The sequence below is a fragment of the Pinus tabuliformis genome, chromosome J, assembly GCF_031772625.1.
Source record: "Pinus tabuliformis cultivar Carrire ecotype Pingquan chromosome J, CPIR1, whole genome shotgun sequence".
In the NCBI taxonomy this organism is placed as follows: domain Eukaryota; kingdom Viridiplantae; phylum Streptophyta; class Pinopsida; order Pinales; family Pinaceae; genus Pinus; species Pinus tabuliformis.
In genome coordinates, this window is record NC_142295.1 from 1411966275 (window position 1) to 1411992352 (window position 26078).

The window sequence follows — 26078 nt, forward strand, 5'->3', positions numbered from 1 at the left end:
TTCACAGTGAAAACATAGGATCAAAACCTAATAAGAAATGCTTTCAAAATAAATAAATACCTGGAATCCAAAAGCTAATGGAGACATGAAGCTTGAGGTAACAACAAACATCGATAAACATTGGTTAAAATAAAACATAAAACAAAATAAATAAATAAATAAATAGGACATTGCCCTAAAAGACCTTACATATAAACATTGGTCGTCAATAACTAGGGCAGAATATGATAACCAGCTTTGGTCACTGGCTTTTGTTGAGTTCAATCTATAGAACGGTAATTTTTGTAACGATGATTGGTTCACTAAGTGTTCTTCTCACCAATTTATTAAATGTCTCTAATAAGTACTTTCAAAGTTAAGAACTAGAATCCAAACCTGACATAGACACGGAGCTTGAGGTCATTGGCCCAAATTTGGAACCTTAACACAAGCATTGCTCGTCTTTAACTAGGGAAAGATATGACCATTTGTTTTGGTTGAAATCCATATAACGGTAATTGTTGTAAACATGATTGCTTAATTGAGTGTTCCTGTCACCCATGTATTAAACGTCTGCCTATCCCATTGTTCGTAAGTTCTAAATTTAGTAGAAAGAGATTTATTCAGTGAAAATTTTATCATTTTCAGATGAAAAAAAAATATATATATATATATAAATAAAGTGGAACTAATTTAGCCTTTAGACAAAACGTAGAGGAAAGCTTTCAATACTGTCTCCAAAATCAAAGCTACATAAAACTTCAAATGACTGGCCACTTTGAATTCGTACAAAAATGACTGATTAACCATATATTTCTTATGCATGAGAAATTTAAATTGATTTATTAAAGTAATTGATCATAATCCACCGCAGGTTGTGGCAAAAATCTACTAGCCAAAAAACTTAGTTAAACTACTAAATTATTTGGATAGTGGACACTGATAACAAGCCTTTCGCGACAAGACACTACCTTATTATGTATGTTTTTCAGGTCATCTGAATTTTAAACTGATACATTTGTATATGTAGAAAATTTTTCCAAACTATTAACATGCCAGCATTCGTTCTCCTACCCAAATGGCGAGAAGTGTTCAAGATCTGGATGAGTGCCACGTCCAGGTGGCCGCCGTGGATCTCTGCAAACATTTGAGGATAAACAGAAATAAGCAATTTGGTAGCATGATTTTTCTTACGGTCAGAGTAACTTAACCCTGATGTAGGAAATTTTTAAACAATTATTTATTAATCTTATACATGTACCTAATGAATCGATTGGGCTCGAAACCAGGAACACCTGGAGGTCCAAATGGATCAAACCTAGCACCAGGTGGAACGCCCCTGTATCAACATAACCTCCAGTCCTTAGAAACAGTTTTACTCTTCATATATTAGATACTCATACTCTATGTGAAACGAAATCTTCAACATGTAATATGACACTATAGAGAGAAGAAAGTCGGAGAAAATATTATATTGAAGTTGGAATTTGCAATGATAAAACCATGACATCATACCGGATTCCACCGGGGATCTGTGGTCCCCCCACCCCATCTGTACCAATACGCCATCGTGGATCATTAGGTCCTGCAAATAGAAAAATAAAGGACAGTTAAGCACGGACAAAATAGTTCTAGAAGTCCTTAGACTTTAAGAGTAAGGTTTATGCTTATTGAAACGAGAACTATGAAACCCACTAGTTTGTGCTCTTTGTTTTATACGAAGGAAAATTCACAGCAACCTACCTAAAAGCATGCTACCTCCAATTCCAACGTCACCTCTAGAATATCAGCCAAGAACATTGCACCACAGTTTTAGTTACTTGGTTAAAATTCAAAAAGTAACATTCGCACAGCTGCCTATGAAATTTTGCAAGAATCCCTTTCTTTACATAATTCCTAACAAAGATTTTCCCAAAGCTGCACCGTTTTATCTATTTTAAAGCATCCCGTGTTATGAACATGAACTTTTTAACGCACATTTCTACAAAAAATGTCCTTAATTACAGCATTTACATTAACATGCATTTACATTAACATGATTTCATAGATGGGAGTTGCTAATGGTGTACTACCTGTGAGGATAAATGCCAGCCCCAGGGCCCGGAAAGAGATCACTACCGCCAATTGGAGGAACAGGAGGGTACACAAGCCTGTCAAAACTGTTTGATGTAAGAAAGGGCAGTCTAGTAAATCTGATTTAAAATAAAATATATCAACTAGAAAATTTGATTACGCAGCATAATTGTTCTAATCCTTTTTTTTTTTAGAGAAGTTATTGTCTTGGGAAATCTATAAGCTAAAACATCTTCACACATAATTTGAAAAATCGAGTATACAAACTCAATATGAAATATAAAGTACAGAGGCAAGTGTTGCAACCCCTTAAAAGTACAGATTGTTCCTTATTTACACAAGGAAAATTAATGTTCGTCAGTTACCTGTCCTCAACCATCAGGCATACGATCTGGACAAAACTATTGAAGCTAGGTATGCAATGGATACTTCAGAGAATATTGAAATAATGATGCCAAACCATGATTATGACATCATAAACACTGGAAGAATACATTGCCACTGATTTCATCGGTGTATTTGGAGTAATCTAAATCAAGTGATACGGAATGCCAAATCAACCAGGAGTGTTACTTTGGTTATGCTGATAAGAGACATCAAATGTACATTGCTGAAAATGTCCATTCTTTCCCAGTATTTTTTTGGATGGGGAATTAGCAACCTCCCCATATATATGGAACAGCCCACAAACCACATATATCAGAAACTCATAGTCCAGCCTAGGACCGAGACGTCCGGAGACAACCAGAAACTGGAGTCAGGATCCCAGACTCCAATGGGACGCCTATCCTTCAGCGCTACTATGACAGGCCATGGTGCCCCCCATGAGATTTGAAACCGGGTGAGGGGATAACATCCCAGTGAGACAACCACCACGTCATTCCAGGAGGAGACCAATCCTTCCCGGTATTAACAAAAAAAAAAACATATAAAGGACAAACCATAAAATTCCAGGTTATGATCCTAGAAATATATAGTAAGAGCCAAAATAGTTTCTCATTCTAAGAACACCATCTTACACACAAAGTGAACTTTTTTTACAATGCATTTTTGCCTACAGAACCTTTACAGTAATCCAATATATTGGAAAGTGAGCTGTGGCGTAATCTGATCGAAATGCAAATAAAAAGCAATTTCCCAAGTTCATTGAGAAAAGGAGAACTATTGAGCCTCCAACAAGCAAACAGTGTGAAGCATAATATGAAGTAGGAATGATAAACATGATCATTAAAATGAGAATTGCAAGTTGTAAAAATTTCTGTTTTCCCACCCCGGTTTTCAGTTTCTCCTTATTTCTCCCATGTAGTTAAATGCTCATTCCCATAACCATACATTTAACAGACTGAAAAAAATAAATATTGCTGAAAACACAAATTCTGGAAATTTTTCAGAATGCTGGAAATTGCAGAATTAAAAATCAGCGATTAAAAACAGCCATTAAAACACTGATATTTTTGGTCAACTTGACCCTGGAAAAACCCCCTACAACTCTTGGGGAAAACCAGTTTGAGAGCTCTTCTTTATTTCTGAAAATTGTCTTTTTACAGTGAGAATTATTCAGCAAAAAATCAGCAAGCAAATTTACAACTTATCTCCTTTCCCGTGCCTCACAGCAATCTGGAAATTACAGCAAACAGGACAGCAATAAATGCTGTACGACCTCCGTTTTGTGTGCAGAAAAATCAGCAAACTGCTCCTCGATTTTTGTGCAAAAATCTGCCTTTCACTATGTGCTGAATCAGCTGTACAAATCTGCTCAACTGCTGCCTTGGAATGTGTGCCAAGCTGCTGTCTCCTTCTCCTTCCTGCTCAGAAATCTCTCTTGCTCTCTTGCTCTCCTTCTCCCAATCTGCTCATGAAAGAATGAATGACCTTTTCCTCCTTTTCCTCCTTTAATATAATTCCAAGTGACTTTTGGGTGATCCAAGTGACTTTTGGGTGATCTCTAAATCCAATGGCTGAAATAGATTTAGATCAATGGTTGAGATTAAATGCTCATTTAAATCTCACTTTCTATTTTTTAATTCACCCCACTTTAATAAAGACCCACTTAGTCATTTATTTCCAAAGTCACCTTTCCTTTCTAATTTTTCATTGACTTTATAAAAGTCACTTTAAAATTAGACTTAATAACTTTATCACTTAAAGTCACTTTTAAATTAGATTTAACTTTATAAAATTATAAAGTCACTTTAGGAGAAAAATTAAATTCTTTTGGACACTTTTCCCTAGGCCAAAGATCAAAGCCTAAGGGAACCACCTGTCCTCCGGTACCAAATTTCAACACTTCCTCTTACCGAGGAAGGTGTTCCTCACCACACCCATCTTGTCTCTGAAGTAGACATGCTTGCCCCGTGGTAAGGCTTTGGTAAGGATATCTGCAACCTGCTCATCAGTGGAAATATACTCAAGCTTCACAGCTCCCTTCTGAACATAGTCTCTGATGAAATGATATCTGATCCCGATATGCTTTGACCTGTCATGAAATACTGGATTCTCCGTGAGTTTAATGCAACTCTGATTATCACAGTAAATCACTGAAGGTCTCAACGGCTGACCAAATAAGCCAAACAACATCTTGCGAAGCCAGATGGCCTCACAACTAGCTAGACTGGCTGCCATATACTCTGCTTCCGCTGAACTCAGTGCTACTAACTGCTGCTTCCGGTTGAACCATGAAACTACTGCTGAACCCAACCCAAAACAACACCGTGAAGTGCTCTTCCTATCAGAAGCACAACCTGCCCAATCAGAATCAGTGTATCCTGCCAATCTCACTCCATCTCCCTGCCTGTAGTCCAGACCATAATCCACTGTCCCCTGCAAGTACCGCAAAATGTGTTTTGCAGCCACCCAGTGAACCTTCCTAGGCTCACACATAAACTGACTCATCGTGTTGACTGCAAAACAAATATCTGGTCTAGTGTTGACCAAATACATCAAGGAACCAATCAGCTGCCTGTACAATGTGGGATCCACCAACTCGGAATCCGAAGCATGAAGCTTCTTCCAGTTGGTGATCATCGGTGTCAACATGGGTCTACAATCCTCCATGTGAAATCTGCTAAGGATGTCCACAATATACTTCCCCTGCCCCAGGAAGAAATGCCCCTCCTCCTGCCACACCTCCAAACCCAAAAAGTAATGCATCAAGCCGATGTCCTTCATCTCAAACTCCGCCGCAAGATCTCTCTTGCAGTGCTCTATGAGTCTCTCTGCACCTGTAATGATCAAGTCATCCACATACAGCACCAGAATGAGAGGCTCCTCACCAATCACAATAAAGTAAAGGTTCGGATCTGCCTCACTCTTTGTGAAACCCATCCCCTGCAAGTATGCATCTATCCTGGAGTACCAAGCTCTGGGAGCTTGCTTCAGGCCATAAAGGGCCTTCTTCAATCTGCACACATGGGACTCCTTCCCATGCACCTCAAAGCCCTGTGGCTGCTCAATGTACACCTCCTCATGTATGAAGCCATTGCCTCCTCATGTATGAAGCCATTGAGAAATGCGGTCTTCACATCCATCTGGTGGATCTTCCAACCCATCTCTGCTGCTATCGATATAATGGAGCGGATCGAAGTATATCGAGCCACGGGAGCGAAGGTCTCCTCATAATCAACTCCCTCTACCTGGGAGAACCCTCTAGCCACAAACCTCGCTTTGAATTTCTCAATGCTGCCATCTGCAGCATGCTTTACCTTGTAAAGCCATCTGGAAGTAACCACGGATTTGCCCTCAGGCCTCGGCACCACCTCCCAAACATCATTCTTCATGATAGAAGAATACTCCTCCTGCATGGCCTCTCTCCAGACCTGCTGGCTAGCTGCCTCCTCATAGCTAGAAGGCTCAGAGTCAAGGATGCTGGTAACCATCGCCATATAACTACAAAACCTCTCAGGTGGTCTACTCTCTCTGACCGGCCTCTTCGGCTCAGCAACAGATGTGGCATCTCTCAAGGTGTCCTGAAGCCACTTGGGCTTCCTCTTCCCTGAGCGCACTTCTTCCACCGGAGAATGAAACTCCTCCTCCTCATCATCATCAGTAGCCTGAACTCCTGACTGTCTGTCTGCTGTCCTCCTGCCTGCACCTGAACCTGTAGAAGCTGAGGTACCGTGTGAACTGTCCATCAGTGGACTCCCTAGTGAACTGCTCTGTGAACTGCTCTGCATGCTGCCCAGAGCACCACCCCTCTGGCTCAATGAGCCACTGCTCACTGACGGACCTGACATCCTCATAGATGTACCTCCGGATCCTCCTGATCCCTGCCCACTGGATCCCTGCGACTGACTCAACTGCTGCTGAGGGTCTGGCTGATCCAGATACTCTAACTCCCGTGACCTCCTAAAGGCCCTGTCCTCCTCGAACTTCACATCCCGTCTGACAACAACTCTCCTCTGTGCAGGAATGTAAATCCGAAAGGCCTTTAAGGTCTCACTGTAGCCCCCAAAGATACCCTTCTCTGCGGTGGGCTCTAGTTTGGTCCTCTCCTCCTTGGATATATAGGAGTATGTAATGCATCCAAAGATATGAAGATGACCAAGATCAGGTTTCTTCCCAGAGAAAGCCTCCTCAGGAGTCATGTGCCCCAAGGCACGATGCGGACTCCTGTTCTGCAAGTAAACAGCTGTGTTGCAGGCCTCTGCCCACAAGAACAATGGCAACCCCTGATCATGTAACATAGCTTTGGCAGCCTCTATGATGGATCTGTTCTTCCTCTCCGCAACCCCGTTCTGCTGGGGGTTGTAAGGAACAGTGAACTCCCTCCTAATGCCTGCCTCCGCACAATAGTCAACAAACTCTCCAAGGGTGTACTCTCCTCCATTGTCCGACCTCAAGGACTTGATCTTTCGGCCTGTCTGAGTCTCCACAAGAGCTCTGAACTCCTGAAACCGCTTGAAGACCTCACTCTTGGTCTTCAAAAAATAAATCCAGGTCTTCCTGGAGTGATCATCAATGAATAACACATAGTACTCATATCCACTCAAGGAAACATGAGACATCCGACCGCTCACATCGGAATGAATCAAATCAAGTATCCCCGTCGCTCTGCTGTCACTGCTGGGAAAAGGGGATTTGGCAAATTTGCCCATCGCACAACCTCTGCAAGTATCAAAGTGATCAGTACTGAAATCTGGCACACCTGTAGTGATCTCCCGCAATGTCCTCAAGGCTCCATGATACATATGTCCCATCCTGCGGTGCCAAATCTCACACAGCTCAGAACTGCTAGCTCTGCTGTCGGTACTACTGCTCAATGCCAAAAGGGGCTGAAATGCAAACTTGTACACCTTTGCATGGCGTACACCTATCACTCTAGCTGAATCAGCTGGAGTGTCCCTGGGATACATCAACACCTGTCCTCCCCTGAACAGTACGTCATATCCTCTATCCTCCAAAGCTGAGACGGATATGAGGTTCTTCCTCATCCCTGGCACATAAAGAACCTCTGACACCTTCAAGGGAGGTTTGGACTCCCTCTGAAATGTCACTGTCCCCACCCCGACTGCTCTAACAACTCTGTCATCACCGAGTACTACCTCAATATCAGTGCCACTCTCTGAAAGCTCTGAGAAGTACTCACGGACTCCTGTCATGTGACGTGAAGCCCCACTGTCCACATACCAAATACCTGTAGATGCTCCGCTAATCGAGGGAAAAGCATGCTCCCTCTGAACCTGTGTGGCAGGTGATGCTGTACTAGAGGACTCACATGTAGTGAACGCAAACTCTCGGTCAAAACGACCAGCAAAGTCCTCAATCTCTGTTGAAGCTGCCACGTCCTGGTTCTTCCCCTTCTTCTTCTTCTTCTCCGGACACACAACTGCATAGTGTCCCATCTTTTGACAATTCCAACACTTCACCTTGGAATAGTCCTTCTGTGAGTTCCCCGGTTTACCTTTACCTTTGCCTTTGCCCCCACCACTGCTTGTGGAAGCCTGCTTCTTCCCTTTGCCTTTCTTGCCTCCTGCCACCAGTGCTACATCCTCATCCTGCTCAACTGGCTTGGCTGCCCCAAGCTGTCCTTTCCTGATCTCTGTCTGAATACAATCATCCCAAAACCTCTCCCATGTGGGAAGGGTCTCACGTGCACAAACCCCATCAGCAAAGTTCAACCATGAACGGGGGAGGCCATTCACTGCAATACGCACCAACTCAGTGGATGGAATGGCCTCTCCAATCGCTGCCAACTCATCTCTCACATTGGTAATCTTTGTGAGATATCCAGCTGCACTATCATTACCCATCTTAATGTTCTTCAGCTTCTCCTTCAGGACCATCTTCCGGTTCTCATTGGTACTCTGGTAGAGATTGGACAATGCTGTCCACATCTCATGGGCATTGCTCTTTCCTCTCACATGAGGAATGCAATGGTCTTTGATTCCGTCTAGAATCAACCTCTTACCCTTATTGTTCTTCTTTTTATACTCAGCCAACTGAGTAACATCAGTGGGCACAACAACAGGGTTCTGTGCGGTATGCACCATGATATCCCAGACTTCTGCCTCCTCAAAGATACTCTGCATTCTCTCCTTCCAAACGCTGTAATTTATATGCCCATCCAGCCTATCCTCCACCCTCAATCCCAATGACATCCTGCTGTCCTAAAACTGAAAAATAGCACTGTTGTAGTAAAGATAAAACTGCTGTTTATGAAAAAATCAGCTTGCTGGAATTTTCTGAGTGAAAAATCAGCAACTGTAATTTTTCCTTTTGCTGTCCCAAATTGCCCTTCAGCACTCAAGCTCTGATACCATGTAAAAATTTCTGTTTTCCCACCCCGGTTTTCAGTTTCTCCTTATTTCTCCCATGTAGTTAAATGCCCATTCCCATAACCATACATTTAACAGACTGAAAAAAATAAATATTGCTGAAAACACAAATTCTGGAAATTTTTCAGAATGCTGGAAATTGCAGAATTAAAAATCAGCAATTAAAAACAGCCATTAAAACACTGATATTTTTGGTCAACTTGACCCTGGAAAAACCCCCTACAACTCTTGGGGAAAACCAGTTTGAGAGCTCTTCTTTATTTCTGAAAATTGTCTTTTTACAGTGAGAATTATTCAGCAAAAAATCAGCAAGCAAATTTACAACTTATCTCATTTCCCGTGCCTCACAGCAATCTGGAAATTACAGCAAACAGGACAGCAATAAATGCTGTACGACGTCCGTTTTGTGTGCAGAAAAATCAGCAAACTGCTCCTCGATTTTTGTGCAAAAATCTGCCTTTCACTATGTGCTGAATCAGCTGTACAAATCTGCTCAACTGCTGCCTTGGAATGTGTGCCAAGCTGCTGTCTCTTTCTCCTTCCTGCTCAGAAATCTCTCTTGCTCTCTTGCTCTCCTTCTCCCAATCTGCTCATGAAAGAATGAATGACCTTTTCCTCCTTTTCCTCCTTTAATATAACTCCAAGTGACTTTTGGGTGATCCAAGTGACTTTTGAGTGATCTCTAAATCCAATGGCTGAAATAGATTTAGATCAATGGTTGAGATTAAATGCTCATTTAAATCTCACTTTCTATTTTTTAATTCACCCCACTTTAATAAAGACTCACTTAGTCATTTATTTCCAAAGTCACCTTTCCTTTCTAATTTTTCATTGACTTTATAAAAGTCACTTTAAAATTAGACTTAATAACTTTATCACTTAAAGTCACTTTTAAATTAGATTTAACTTTATAAAATTATAAAGTCACTTTAGGAGAAAAATTAAATTCTTTTGGACACTTTTCCCTAGGCCAAAGATCAAAGCCTAAGGGAACCACCTGTCCTCCGGTACCAAATTTCAACACAAGTTGCATCCTCCATGTGATAGTTCAAACCAAGCCAATGCCCATAATATACCAGTGAACTGGATATTTGTGCATCTCTTGCATCAAGTAATGCCAAGTAAGAAATAAATTGAACCTTAGACTCAAAAAGTGTTGAAATTTGGGCAGCTTCGGCATGAATTTCCCCAAAAATTTCCCCAAAGGAAACCCAGTTACCCCAAGGAAAACCCATCTTGCCCCAAAACAAAAATTCGAATTGGACAAAAAAAAAATAGTATTATTAATTAATGAGGCAAATCAATTTGGGCCAAGATCTCATTAAGGAACATGGAAAATTATATTTAATTACTTTTGAGCAAATTCAAATTTAAAATGTTTTCCCTCTAAGATTACAAGTCAGCCTGCCTTTCATTGGCACCCTTTCGATCTTGAAGAAGACAATAAAAAGAGGCTCGATCTATATCCAAAAGGGAGATTTAGTCCTCATCTAAGGCTCGCATTTCTGTAGCTCATGTATCTTGAATATCTCTAAGGCTCTGTGGTTTGAATATCTCCAAGACTCTGTTGAATTACAGTGGCACACTAATATACTCTGCGGCACGCGTTTGAATTATAGTGGCACGCTAATATACTCTGAGGCACGCATTTGAACCTATGTCACAAGGTTCGTCGAACTTTAACCTTCAGGTTCGAATTTTGGCGAACCTTAAAAAAAATTTGAGGTTTGGCAAACCTCATCGAACCTCATAGTCATTTACCAAGTCCATAGATCAAAACTCATAACTTCCTATCGCAACTCAAGCTTGTAATTTATCCTTGCAGTTTCCATGTCTGTGATAGAGTTTTTGATGTTTACTGATGTTGATTTCTTACTATTTTATAGTATAATTCATTTTAAATTAATATATATAGACGAACCTAATGACGAACCTCATCAAAACATTTGAACTCAAACCGAACCTAATCATTGTCGAACCCGAACCATGTGACATTGATTTGAACTACAGTGGCACGCTAATATACTCTGAGGCACGCATTTGAATTATAGTGGCACGCTAATGATCTCTGAGACACGCAATTTTGGAAGCTCATGGTTCATATATATCTAAGGTTCTAATCTCAGCGGCAAGGTCACTATATTCTCTGTGGCACAAAATTATGTGGCTCGAACTTTCTACATCTCTGGCATCGCATCACACTACAGTGGACTCAAATTGTATTCGGTATGGCTCGGCTCACATTACAGTTATGAATGGTACGTATGGCTTCACATTATCTAAGGTTCGTATCACGGTGAAATTCACAATGTTACAGTCGATCACACATTATCTAGGGCTCGATGCAATGGTTCTTATACTTGTCATGGCTCGTATATTTATTCCTTTCGCTCGATAGACTGTGACATTGACATATGGCAAACAATAGTATGACAGTAATATAAGATACAAACCATGCCTTTACATTCACCTAAAGATGTATGTCAATATAAGATTTATGACAGCGTATTTATTGGTTTGGATGAAAGTTCGTATGGTAGAGACATATGGTTATATGACAAGGATTTTGATCAAAATATGTTACAGTGATATGTGATATAGTTTATCCATGACAGAAATTTCAGATATGACAGTGACCTTAGTGCATAAAAGTGATCCTTAATATGACTGCATATGACAGTGACTTGGATGAATGATATGGCAGTATTGAAACTATATATATATGTATATGTATATGTATATGTATATATATATATATAACCATATGACAAGGATTTTGATCAAAATATGTTACAGTGATATGTGATACACTTTATCCATGACAGAAATTTCAGATATGACAGTTGTGACAATGCCTTGACAGTTTCTCCATGACAGTTGTGACAGTGCATCTATGACAATGATGTATGATAACAGTTGTGTCAGCATCTCTATGATGACCATATGACAGTGATGATAGAATCTCTATAACAGCAACAGCAAAGTATATGATGTATGTTGTATTCTCTGACAGTATGTTGGATTGGCCTAGGTGGCCATGATATTGTATCATCATAGTTGTACTTTGTATCTCAACTGAACAATTGATGAATATCTAATAGAAGAAAAAGTTGATTGGGTTTCCCCCTTGTGGGGTTTTGCCCCAGTATGATAGAATCTCTATAACAGCAACAGCAAAGTATATGATGTATGTTGTATTCTCTGACAGTATGTTGGATTGGCCTAGGTGGCCATGATATTGTATCATCATAGTTGTACTTTGTATCTCAACTGAACAATTGATGAATATCTAATAGAAGAAAAAGTTGATTGGGTTTCCCCCTTGTGGGGTTTTGCCCCAGTATCTAACCTAAATCCTAGTGTCTCTATTGTGTATGTTTTTCTTCTACTGTTCTTTATTGTTCCACTGCACTGTTAATGATATTGTTCGATATTGTTCTTTCTACATAATCGCTTATGATGTTATGGGGTGAATGCAATATGTATTTGGTTTCTTAGGTTTCACATAGTCTACATTTCCAATTCCCCCTAGTAAGACACCACACCTTTTAGGCTTCGTACTCAAAATACAACTTCGTCATCATTATCAGTGTCATTGTCCTTATCATGAAGATGAATAATAAAATTACTTTCACCTTTCCTCTCTGTACCCTTGACTAAATTTGTTCCACATAATATTCATTTCCAAGTTCCACAACAATAACATACTCATTCTTTACTCGTCTCAACTTTCCCACCTTCATTGCCTTTGAAAGGAAAGGTCATTTCTACATTTTCCTCTTTAGCCACACCTACATGCTTTTCTTATGCAAAGACAACTTAAATCATTGTTTCCAAGGACTATGTAGGTACCTGGAAAAGTGTGGAGAAACAATACTTGAGGGTAAGCTATTCAACAACATTGCCTTTGCATCTTCCTCATTGACTTTTTCCAACTGTGTTTGTGTGATTGAGCATGCTCTCACTATTGGTTATCTTGAGCCCGAAGAAAAATTCTTTAAAGTAGTTTAAAATCATTATTTCTAAGAACAATGTAGGTACCTCGAAAAGTGTAGCACAACAATACTTGAGGGTAACTATTTAACAACATCGCCTTTGCATCCTCATCAAATTTTCATAAATGTGTTTATGTGATTGGGCATGCTCTCACTATTGGTTATCTTGAGCCCAAACAAATGTTCTTTAAAGTAATTTAGTGTTTCCTACTTATGAGCCAAACAACTTATTGAGTTCATCCAAGGATTCTTTAGGACTTTTCAACAAGTTTAAATGATGTAATTCTATATATAATGTCGGGAATCCACTTATAGACTTAGCCATATCATCCCTAATCTCCCTTTCAACAAGCTTGTTTTGTCGTGTGGGTTTCTGTTCAAATCCTTTCACTATTCCCCACAAGGTCTATTAAATTTCCATGAAACTATGCAACTACTTTGATGAATAACTGAAAATAGAACTGAAAACTGAAACCAAATTTGCATTCACTAAGATACAGAGATTCTTAACAACTTATAAGCAGCAGAAAATAATCAAGAGATAAAAACACAATCACACAAATTGACACACTTATTTACCCAAGAAACACAAAAGGGAAAACCTGCTTTCTTTGTTATGGTATTTATTGATTGTTCTTGAGCAATTGGATCTATTACAAAGCAATCTCTCTGAGAAAGCATTATGCTTCTTCTCACTAATATCAGTTGATACAATTGATCTCGGCTTACCTTGATCACTGCTTGATCTCAGCCCTCTAGCACACAATTGTTCCCCTGCTGAAGCCTTGACTTGCCTGCTTCCTGCCTGATCCTAGCTCCTTCATCTTTGTGCACTAGAAGCTCCTTGATCTTTGTGCACTTGGGCCTATTTCCTTTGGCATTAGGTCCCTGTTTCCTAGCGCACTAGATCCCTATTTCCTTGTGCAAATCAGCTCATCATCTCTAGCGCAAATCCTCCTATTTTCTTGCACACTTGTGGTCTCCTATTTCTTGGGACACAAGCTCTCAATTCCATGCACAATCTCCTAAATCCTTGGGCACTTGTGATCTCTTATTTCTTAGGACACAAGATCTCAATTTTTTGCACTCCACAATCAAAGAATGATCTCACAAAAATTGTGATTTCATGTGCCTTTGTCCTCCTCTTTATAGGCCCAATTCAAGCATGCAAGGAAGGCCCAGCTCAATTTTAGAAGTCGAGTTCTGATAGTGAGTTAACTGAGAGTGATACTCTTTCTCTCTCCAATCAACATTTGGAGTCTTAACTCGTTCTTCCTTCAATCAAGACTGAACACTAACTCGCTCTTACTAAACTTGTAACTGTCACCTCATTCTGTAGTCAAATTGATGAAGACTCCACCTAATTGAAGCTTCGACTCTGTGCATGCCATTTTGATGATTATTCCAGTAAACTGGAAATAAACTCATCCTAACTAAAGTCTAACTCATGAGCTCGCACTCATGCTTGAGAAAGACAAATTGAGCTCTTCACTAGCTAAGGCACAAGCCAGAAGACCTTTACTCACTACATTTTCAACACTCCCTCTTAGCAAGGAAGGTACTTCTGGAAGAACCTCCTCCACCTGGATCTGTCTCCAACACCACCACATTATCCATTGTTGTAGTTGCTCCCTCTGAACTAGAAGACTTCCTGCTGCGGAATCTAATCTGAAGACATGTTCCTTCCAACCATGCTGCTAGGATCCTGATCTTGAGCATCTAACAATGTGATATCATGCCAGTTGAGGCTCTTGGCAGTACCTAAAGAATCACTCTTCTTTGCCACCTACTACCACTGGGCAACTGACATTGTTCCTGCAACCAAGACATTAACCTTGTACTTCTCCACACTTCCATCGGCTCCATCCTTTACCTTGTACACCCATCGTGAGCTTACTATTGATTTTCCCTCTCGACGTGGCACAATCTCCCAGACATCGTTCGTCATGATGGAGGAAGCTTCCTCCACCATGGCATTATGCCAAACCTAATAAGAGGTTGCCTCCTCATAACAAGAAGGCTCTGAGTCTATCAACTCAGTTATCAATGCCATGTACACAGTGTACGTTTGTCGCTGCTTGCTCTGCCTAAGCATAGAGCTAGAAGTCTCAACTCGCTCTTGGGCCTCCTAATCAGCCCACTTGGCTCTCCTCCTCCCTATGCTGGGAGTCACTGACTGAGTATCTGACTCAACTCATCCTGGTCTCTTCTCCTGATCCTATGTTGACTCTTGGCCATCCTGCTGTGTGGCCCTCTTACCACCTGGCTAAAGACTCAATCTGTGATATTGGTTGAAGCTCTTGCTTGGGAACGAGTAGCTCCTCCTCAGGTAATCTAACCTGCTCTCACTCTAAGGATTCCTTCAAAGCTCTTCTCTCCTCAAACCTCACATCTCTACTCTAAGCACTACCTACCTTACTGCTCAAGGTTGCGCCTATCTCAACCTACAAGAAGTACATATTCTTCATCCTCACACCTATCTGCTTCATACATCCAGAAGCTAAGTTCTTGAGGTAAGCATTATCTCTGTTGAAGATGACATCATAACCCCTATCCCTATATTGCACGGGGACCCGTCCCCACCAAATTTCATGGTGTTTCTTGCGTCCCGACCAATGTTGCACGAAGCGGAAGCGAAGCGGAAGCGTTTTTTGGAAGCGGGGACGCGGAAGCGTCATTTTCCAAAAATCTAGGAAGCGAAGCGTCCGCGGAACCGTCTGCTATATATATATATATATATATATATATTTATATTTTTTTGCATTTATACTCAAAACAAACATCCCAAATACCAAATTAATTGTAGAAGACATGAAAACATGCATATTTTTGCATAAATCAAGATAGATATAACATCCATTGTACATTAATGATCTAGAATCTAGATTCTTCTCCTCGTCTAGCCTTTGCCTCTACCTCGATTGTCTAGGGATCAAACTACCTAATTCAAGACTTAAAATATAGTAGAAAAAGCTTAACATGTTTGATCGATGATTTTGACTTGATTGAAAGGTAATTTTTTGCTAAGGGCGTGCCGCGTGACAAAGGAGTTCAACAATTAACACCACCAACACCAGGGTACATATAGGGCTTGGTGCTCTTGATTAAATGCTAATCGCATACCTTCATACTTGATATAATCTAATGAAATGCCACAATTCCATTGATCCTGAATACCTGAAAACTGTTAAGTCTGCTGAATTTTGAATAGGATATGAAATTCTATTTTCTCCATATGAAGTCCAATGAGGCTGGAACCACTCTCAAACATCCTGAGTCATTTCATGGTAATGTTAAAAATTTAAGTAAAAGGATGAAAATGAAAAATAAAGGAGAATGTCACTTTTACTTTAAGAATTTAACATTACCATGAGGGAGCATCTGCTATATTTATATTTTTTTTGCCTTCATTCATCACCCTAACCCAAGGTGGACCCACCCCCAACAAGCAAACTCACCTAAAATTTAAAAAAAAATTTGAAAAAAAACGATTTTCTAAACGCTTTTCTGGAAGCTTTTCTGGAAGCGTACGGAAGCGTCTGGGAAGCATACGGAAGTGTCTGGGAAGCGTACACTTCCTCCTCCGAAGCGCCACGCTTCCGACGCCCGAAGCGCCGTACGAAGCGCGCTTCGAAAGCGACGCTTCCGTACAGCGCTTCCAAATTTCCAGGAAGCGGCTAAAAAAGCCGAAGCGGCGCTTCCGAATTCGGAAGCGCGGCTTCCAGCCAAGCTTCCTAGGCGCTTCCGTATGGGACGCGCTTCGGGGCTTGGAACCGGGGGGGGGGTGCTTCGTGCAACACTGGTCCCGACGATTCGAGTACTTTGGAACTCATCAAAAACATCCCCAATTGGTCGGGAACTCCATCGAGAACTTGGGGACTACCAGGTCATCCACGAGCCATCCCTCGAAAAATCAGAAACCTTTAGGGGACTTCCCAAACATCCCTTGATAAATCGGGGACTTTAGGACGTCCCTTGCTATCTTGCTCCTTAAACGTTTAAAAAATTTAACCTAAGTCCAAAGTCTAAATAGTAAAAAATAAAAATCAATTTTGAAATTTAAAAACCTAAACACTATAAGTACCGCCTAAATCTACCTATCGCACGACTCATATGATACCTATCGCACACTAAGCATATGGATGTGACTATAGTCTATGACTATAATTTATAAATTTATAATCCATGGTTTTTGTTATGTAAAAATTAGTTAGATTAGGTTTATTATTTAATTTTCAGTTAAATTAGACAAAAGGGCACGATCATAAGATCATGCCCTTTCCCTAAAGGGTGTCCATAGCGATATATAAGCCAGGAACCCCAATTGTAATCATCATCATCTGTAATTCATCTTTTAATAAAATATTTATCCCTGTTTTAAGAAACGGCCGTTTCGAAACCGAAACGGCCGGCTTGATCCGTTTCGCCAGCAAGGAGAGTGACCCGGCCATGGAAACGGTCCGGTTGGCCGAGTCACGAGTCATTCAATGACTCGGCCGAGTCATGGGTGACTCGGCCAACCCGGCCGTTTCCGATATGACTCGGCCGAGTCACAAAGGAACGGCCCAGGCAGCATAAACAGCAAAAAAATATATATTTTTTAATGGATTTTTTAATTGTTTTTTGTTTGGTTTGGACCCCAAACAGTTATATGAATATGCTAAATGATTTTTGGGGTCCATTTCCCCCTCCCAAACCTTATTTAACACACCCCAAGTGCTCTCATTCACTCACAGCAGTCTTATGCATTTTAGTGAGAGTCTTCTTTGAGAGTTAGTGAGCAGTTCTTGAGCTTGTTTTGGAGCAGCAGTGAGGAGTCTTGGAGGAGCATTGTCGCTGGAGTGAGGAGCTTCTTGGGCAGCCATTTGGAGCAGCATTGAGGAGCTGATTCTTGGAGCAAGCTTGAGGAGGCAGTTTGTGCCTGGAGGTATTTTTTTCCACCTCTATAAATCTGTTTTTGCTTGGTAAATTTTAGGTGCATATCTAGAAAGCTTAGAGAGTGTTTTTTGTCAAATAAATGAACATTGAATCAATGTTTTTTTTTTGTCATTTTCAGATTGTTTGCTTTCATTTCCTAGTCAAAAAATGGCACCTAGAGCAAGAGATCCTACTTGGGCATATGTTGAAATGGTTGATAGTCAAACGCAATGCAAATTTTGCCATAGAAAAATTAAGGAAGGTCCTGGGGGCATTAACAGGCTGAAACAACACTTGGCAGGGATTAGAGGCCAAATTACCCCATGTACCTCACCAGAAATTGGGGAGATTAGAAAGAATTTGTTGGCCAACATTGAGAAATTTAAAGAAGATAAGGCTAGGCAAAAAGACATACAGGTTGAAATTGGGAGGAAGAGGGAGATACAAAAAATGATGGCTACCAACCCCCACTATGATTTTGAGGGTTCTTCCTCTATCCCTCAAACTGAGGCATCCAACCCTTTCCGATATGTTCCTCCCTCTTTTGGGTCTGTTCAAGATAAGGGAAAGGGTAGAATGAATTTGAAAAAGGGTGATGTGACTATCAAAAGTTATTTCACTCCCTCCTCTCCATCAGATGCACATGGTCCTGAAGTTAGTAAAACTCAAATGCAGCCCACTTTAGATGACCATTGGAAGAAACAATTGAGGGAGACTGCTTGTGATTACATAGCTAGATGGTGGTATGATGTTGATATCCCCTTTAATGCTGCTCGTTCACCATATTATGAGCCTATGTTTGATGCCATACATGTTGCTGGAAAAGGCTTCAAAGGCCCTACTATGCATGAGCTAAGGGGGTTTCGTTTGCAGAAAGAAATTCAATCCATTAATGAGTATTTGCAAGAGTTCAGGGACTCATGGGCAAGAACAGGGTGTACCATCATGTCAGATGGATGGACTGATCAAAGAAATCGTACCATCATAAACTTTCTTGTCTTCTGCCCACAGGGAACCATGTTTTTAAAATCAGTTGATGCATCTAATAAGATAAAAGATGGCCACTTGTTGTTTCAGCTATTGGATCAGGTTGTTGAGGAGGTGGGGGTGGCTAATGTTGTTCAAATCATCACAGATAATGCCTCTAACTATGTTCTTGCTGGTAAACTGTTAGAGGAAAAACACAAGACCATATTTTGGTCCCCATGCGCTGCACATTGCATAGACCTCATGCTTGAGGATATTGGAAAATTAGATTGGGTCAAAAACACTATAGATCATGCCAAAAGCATAACAAAATTTATCTACAATCATACATTGGTTTTGAGCCTCATGAGGAAACACACTGGGGGCAAGGATATTATTAGGCCTGCCATCACTAGATTTGCTACACATTTTTTGACATTGCAATCTATGCTTTCCCAACACAGAAACTTGCAAAAGATGTTTTCCAGTGATGAATGGAATCAAAGCAATTGGTCTAACAAACCAGAAGGCAAACAATTGAAAAGGAAAGTCCATGAAGAAACTTTTTGGAGAAAGGTAGCAGAGATTGTGAAGCTTGCTAAGCCACTAGTTAAGGTGTTGCGGTTGGTGGATAGGGAAAGGTTGGCTATGGGCTTCATTTATGAGGCTATGGATCAAGCAAAGGAGCAAATAAAGACGGTATACAAGGATAGAGTGGCAAAGTATGGGCCCATTTGGGCAATCATTGATGAAAGATGGAACAATCAACTCCATCGCCCTATACATGTAGCTGGGTATTTTTTGAACCCACGGTATCATTATAAAACTAAGGAGTCAGGAGCTTTGAGGGGGGAGGTCCGAGATGGACTGGTTGATTGCATTGAACGCATGATCCCATTGGAGTCTGATCAGCTGGAGATACACCGACAGGCCAATATCTTCAGCAATGCAGTAGGTACCTTTTGGGAAGAACCTAGCAAAGATTGCAAGAGAAGCAGATGAGCCAGGTAAACAAAAATTTCAATTTTCAAATTCTTAATAGTTTTACTTCTTTTTTTTAAGTTTGTTAAATCGTTTATAATTTGAAAGTTAGATATAATTTGTAATTTTGTTGAGCTAACTCATTACACTCCTATGTTTTTTGCAGCACAATGGTGGGAGGCCTTTGGTGGCCATTGTCTTGAATTGCAAAGGTTTGCAATTCGTATTTTGAGTCAAACTTGCAGTGCATCTGGGTGTGAGCGCAATTGGGCTGTCTTTGAGAGGATTCACACAAAGAAGAGAAACCGTTTGGATCAAAAACGGTTAGATGATCTAGTTTTTGTCCAATACAACCTTCGGCTCAGACGAAACCATTTGCTGGACAAAAGACCTGATTTAGATCCCATTGTGTTGGAAGACATTGATCCAACATCAGATTGGGTAGTGGAGAGTTGTCTAGCTGAGTTTGATCCTGATGAGGATCTTGATTTAGATTTAGATCTGGAGACATCAGTTGAACTTGAACATGTTGTTCAACTTCAGCCTATTCAGTTGAATGCAGATCCCAATCCACCAGCCTCAATCTCACAGCCAGCAAGGACTCCAGTTGTAGGTGCTTCCTCTGCTCAGCCACGACAGAAGCACAGCCGCATATCTACTCTATCTCAGCTTGCATCTGCTGCAGTTGCACAGCCTGCTAGTGGTACCACTTCTACAGTTGCAGTTGGGGATGATGATGATGAGGAGGAGCCATGGGGCCCCCTATCTGACTCTGATGATGATGATCCAGAGATTGATCGAAATGATCTTGGCTCCTCTAACAGTAGCTACTAGCCAGTGGCCCAGTAGTACTGTAGTACTAGTACTGGAGTCTGGTCACCGTCACAGTTTACTTTTGTTGTAGAGGCCATTTCTAGCCTCCTTGGTTATGTGTTTTTTGTTTTGAGTCTTCGATCATGTATGACAGTTGACTATGTATTGCCATTGGGTACCATTTTGATATAATGGATTAGTTCATGAGCCTACTTTGATCATATGTTGTCTTCCATCTATATTATAATGTTGTGTGTTTGGAAACATGAATGAAAATCTTTAAAATTATGTTTAAAATCTTTAAAATTATGTTTTTTTATAAAAAAAAATAAATATTTAATGTATTTTTTACAACGACCGAGTCATTGAAATCGAGCCGGCCGAGTCATTACCGTTTCGGAGTCGGAGTCGGAGTCGATCCTCGGCCGAGTCGGAGTCGGAGTCGAAGTCTTAAAACATTGATATTTATACATATATTACTGCTTTTCAAGAATTTTTGGCATTATCTGGTATCAGAGCCTACGACCCTCGGTCGTCAACCCCTCGTTGTTCCGCTGCGATCGATTTGCACATCCTCGTTGTATCAATACCGCAGTTCTCTGCCACTCTCGCTGTATCATCTGCTCAACATTCCACCCCGCAGTGTCGACCGCCGCTGCCATCCAAACTCCCATCCGCAGTCTTCAGCGTACCCGTCCCCCGTGAAAAAAAAAACGATAAGTTCTGAACAGTCAAAAGAGTCAACGAAACGTGACATTTGGTTGGGGACGTGACTGTAATGTGACTGTCCATTCATTCGATTATTTTAAAAAAAAAAAGTATTACGTATCACATTATATGTAATTAATTTAATTATATAGAATTAAAACTATATAATAATAAATAAAAAAAATATTACATATATGTGAATAATATTAATTAATTAAAATAATATTTTGATTAATTAATAAAAAACATTATTATTAATTTAATAATATTTTTTGATAATAAAAAAAAAAAATATATATATATATATATATATATATATAAACTGGCAGATAAATACACACCCCCGCAAACCCGCTCAATGTCGACAATGACAATGGCATATTTTCAAAAAAAATTGTTGGATTCGGAGCATAAGATAAATAACAACCACGACGAGGTCAGTAAAAGATTAAATGAATTCCAGATCAAGCTTGGGGAGCAAGCTGACGAAATCAAAAATCTTCACGATACGACAAATCGAATAGAAATAAAGATGGAAAATCAACATGTCCAAACAGAAGTAAACATCAGAGATGCCTTAACAATGCTGAAAATTCTGTGTAAAAGGTCGAATTGTACACCCGAACAACTACTAAAAGAAGGTGAAGAGAATCAAGAACACATCTCGTCAGATTCAACAAAGTCAATAGACTCTCATGAAAAAGTTGAATCCCCAAAAAAATCAGCGACACCCCGCCAAGAAGCGAGTAACACAGCCTTTACAAACAAGCAACTTTGGGATACCTTTACTAATCAACACCCTTTTTTCGCTCAACCATTAGCAACATACCAGCGAAGGGCAAAAGTCGAGATGCCTAAATTCGATGGAAACGAAAAAAACAATGTTGCATGGATAAACAAAGCAGAAGAATACTTTGAGATATATGACATCAATGACGATGACGAAAAGCTCAGGCATGCATCCATGAAAATGGAAGGAGAAGCATATAACTGGTATATGTGGTGGAAAAAAAAAACACACGTCATTAGCTGGAGAAAATTTAAAGATGCCTCATTTAAAAGATTCCAAGGTGTAAGAGAAGAAGAGTTCTTTTCAAAACTCATCAAGTTACGACAAAAAGAAAGTGTGGACGAATACACTCAAGAATGGGAGACCTTAGTAACACGAGTACCTGGGTTATTAGAATCTCGTCTAATTCAATCATACATCTCGGGACTCAAAACCCATTTACAAGTAGAACTTGAAATGCATGACATTTCATCAATAGAAGTAGCAAGATGAAAAGCAAAAACAACCGAAAAGAAATTCGAACAAATATTTTGGTCAAAATCCGAAAAAAACATATTCAAGACAAAAAACACCTCAGTATGCGGATGCAAAAAATACAAGATATGTTCCACCACATCGACATGAAGATGAAAAATCTAATGTGGAAATGCAAAGGATAAAAGAGGGTAAATGCAAGTGCTATGGTGAGAAGTAGGACCCCAAGCATAGGTGTGCTAAAGGAAAAGAACCAAAGAACCTATATAATTGTGAAGCAACCAATGATTCAAACAGTGAAGATTCTGACATAGAGGAAACAGAAGATGCCCCAGAATTCTCACCAGAATTAGATGACAAAAGTATTCCACAAGTGTCATTATCAGCGATGACAGGTATATCACAACCTCAGACCTTAAAGTTAAAAGGACACATAAAGAAGAACAACGTAGTGGTTCTCATCGACTCTGGTAGCACACACAATTTTTTAGATGCAACCATGGCAAAGAGACTCAATATTTTTTCATTTCCTTTACCAAACATGAAGGTGATGGTAGCTGACGGTAAGAAGATTGAAAAGGTGGGGAAATGCCATAAGGTTAAATTGCAGATTCAAGACTTCAGTTTAGAGTCTCCGTTTTTCACAGTGCCATTAGGAGGAGTAGATGTAGTCTTAGGTATCCAGTGGTTACGAACTTTAGGTACTTATGCTGCCAACCACCAAGTACAGTTTATAAAATTCAAATGGGGAGGTCAGAAGTACAAATTACACGGATTCCAAGCACCAGAAAATCAAATTGTATCATCATCGCAGATGATGAAGATGATTCGAAAGGGAGCACCCGCTTATGTAGTACAATGTCATCAGTTAGAAATGTTATCTACAAATATGACCAGTGAAGAGTCACCAGAGATACAAGATCTAATTAGGAAACATGAAAAAGTATTTCAAGACCTACCTATGAAGATGCCACCTAATAGGGAAATTGAGCATACAATAGAAGTCAAGGCAGGATCAGACCCGGTCAACATCAAGCCATACCGATATCCACATCACCAGAAAACAGAAATCGGGAGATTAATCCAAGACCTCTTAAAGTGTGGAATCATCTAGAAAAGTAAAATTCCTTACGCTGCTCGATTGGTGTTCGTAAGGAAGAAAGATGGGTTATTCAGGCTATGTATTGACTATAGGGGATTAAACAAAATAACAATTAAAAACAAGTTCCCAATCCCCTTTACCGACAAAATGTTGGATGAGCTACATGGCGCAAGGTATTTCTCAAAATTAGACTTAAGATAAGGGTACTATCAAATTAGGATCAGATTAGAGGACATACCAAAAACGACATTCCGAACACACGAAGGTCACTATGAATTTAAAGTAATGCCGTTTGGATTAACCAATGCACCAGCAACGTTTCAAGCAACTATGAACGAATTATTTCGCCCACATCTTAGAAAGTTTGTATTAGTATTTTTTGACGATATTCTAATTTACAGTAAAACTTGGAAGGAGCACTTGCAACATTTGGACAAAGTTCTTACACTACTTAAAGAACACCAATTTTACACAAAAAAATCCAAATGCACCTTCGGAAAGGAAGAAGTAGAATACCTTGGACACATTATATCCCATGAAGGCATAAAGGTGGACCCTAACAAAATCAAAGCTATAAAAGAATGGACCAAACCTGCTAATATATCCAAGCTAAGAGGGTTCTTAGGGTTGACTGGATATTACCGAAGATTTATTAAAAACTATGCACATATAACTGCACCTCTAACAAATCTTTTAAAAAAGAATTCGTTTCTATGGGATGAGGAAGCAGGAAGGTGTTTTGAAAAATTAAAGGAAATTATGTCTAATGCTCCTGTATTAGCAACACCAGATTTTTCTAAACCATTTATCATTGAGTGTGATGCTTCCAGATTTGGTATAGGTGCAATATTAATGCAACAAGGACATCCAATAGCTTTTGAAAGTAGGAAGCTCAACAAAAGAGAACGCCTCAAATCCACATACAACAAAGAAATGCTCGTTATCATGCACGCACTAGCTAAGTGGAGGCAATATCTTTTGGGAAGTAAGTTTTCTATTCGAACAAACCATAACAGTCTCCAGCATCTCCTTCAACAAAAAACACTTTCCGAAGAACAACAAAAATGGATTGAAAAAATTTCCGCTTTTGACTTGGAAATACTACATAAACGAGGTAAAGACAATGTAGTAGCAGATGCCTTATCCAGGAAAGATGAAAAACCAACACTACTTGCAATTTCGGTTGTTGTCCCTGAGTGGCTTAACGAAATTCGAAGTGAGTATGCCAAGGATCCGGAAATAACGACAATAATCAATAACCTTCCCAACAACTCAAAATTTGAGTGGAAGAATGATATCCTATGGTATAAGGGAAGAATCTATCTAAATACAAATTCCAAGTTTAAGTTTAAGATACTCAAGGAATTACATGACTCACTGTCAGCTGGACATGTAGGATTCTTTAAGACTTACTACAATGCACGTCAATCCTTCTTTTGGAAGGGAATGAATCATGATATTCAGAAGTATGTAGCAGAATGTGACACATGTCAAAGGAATAAAAGTGAAAATATTACGACACCAGGATTACTTCACCCTTTAAACATTCCAAATCAGAAATGGGAAGAAATCTCGATGGACTTTATCGAAGGATTACCAGTATTTGAAGGCAAGGACAAGATTTTTGTAGTAGTCGACAGACTCACCAAATATGCTCACTTTATGGCAATAAAGAAGTCATACTCAGCAAAAGAAATCGTTGAAATATTTTGCAAAAATATATATAAGTTACACGGTTTTCTGAAAGTCATTGTGAGTGATAGAGATGCCAAGTTCAAAGGTAATTTCTGGAAGGAATTGTTCAGCCATACAGGAACCTACCTAAATATGAGTGTCGCTTATCACCCTCAAACAGATGGCCAAACAGAGGTTGTCAATAAATGTTTGGAGGCCTACCTACGTTGCTACGCTACAAAAAAACAAAATAAGTGGGCTCAATGGTTACATCTCGCTGAGTGGTGATAAGTCCACTTATCATACATCAACAAAAATGACGCCATTTCAAGCTCTATATGGGTATGAACCCCCAAAATGGAAGGATCTAGCTCTTGTCCAGACAAATCTACCCGCTGTTAAAGATCAACTAGAAGAAACCCAAAAAATCGTCCAAATATTAAAAGAAAACCTTAATAATGCAAGGAATCGTATGAAGCAACAAGCAAACCGTAACAGAACTGAAAGAGAGTTTGAAGTTGGAGAATGGGTATTTGTTAAGCTCCAACCATACAAACAATTATCCTTAAAACAGAAAGGAAAAAACAAATTGGCACCAAAGTTTTATGGACCTTATCAGATTAACAAAAAGATTAGCCAAGTTGCGTATGGTTTAAGCCTTCCAGAGACAAGTCGTGTTCACAACGTCTTCCACGTATCTTGCCTTAAAAGGGCACTAGGTAACAATCAAACAGCGCAAACAACACTTCCATCCCTAGATGATGAGGGAAGAGTCATTTTAGAACCAGAAGGTATTTTGTCTACTAGAGAAAGAAAGCTTTGATATCGTACTA

General features: G+C 39.8%; 1 protein-coding gene across 3 annotated transcripts in view; it reads right to left on the reverse strand.

The window, feature by feature from the left end:
* Window positions 1–762: 762 nt before the first annotated feature.
* Window positions 763–26078, reverse strand: part of LOC149232640 (putative proteasome inhibitor) — a 105066-nt gene continuing 79750 nt past the window's right edge. For 2 of the 3 annotated variants that reach the window (XM_089379468.1, XM_089379467.1), the window contains 5 exons: window positions 2052–2129; window positions 1723–1757; window positions 1495–1564; window positions 1241–1318; window positions 763–1116 (listed from right to left, as the gene is read on the reverse strand). In XM_089379468.1, the coding sequence (XP_089235594.1) occupies window positions 1050–1116; window positions 1241–1318; window positions 1495–1564; window positions 1723–1757; window positions 2052–2129 (328 nt within the window). In that variant the 3' untranslated portion in view covers window positions 763–1049. Of the gene's footprint in view, window positions 1117–1240; window positions 1319–1494; window positions 1565–1722; window positions 1758–2051; window positions 2139–26078 lie in introns of all 3 variants that reach the window. The other variant, XM_089379466.1, reaches the window with a different exon arrangement.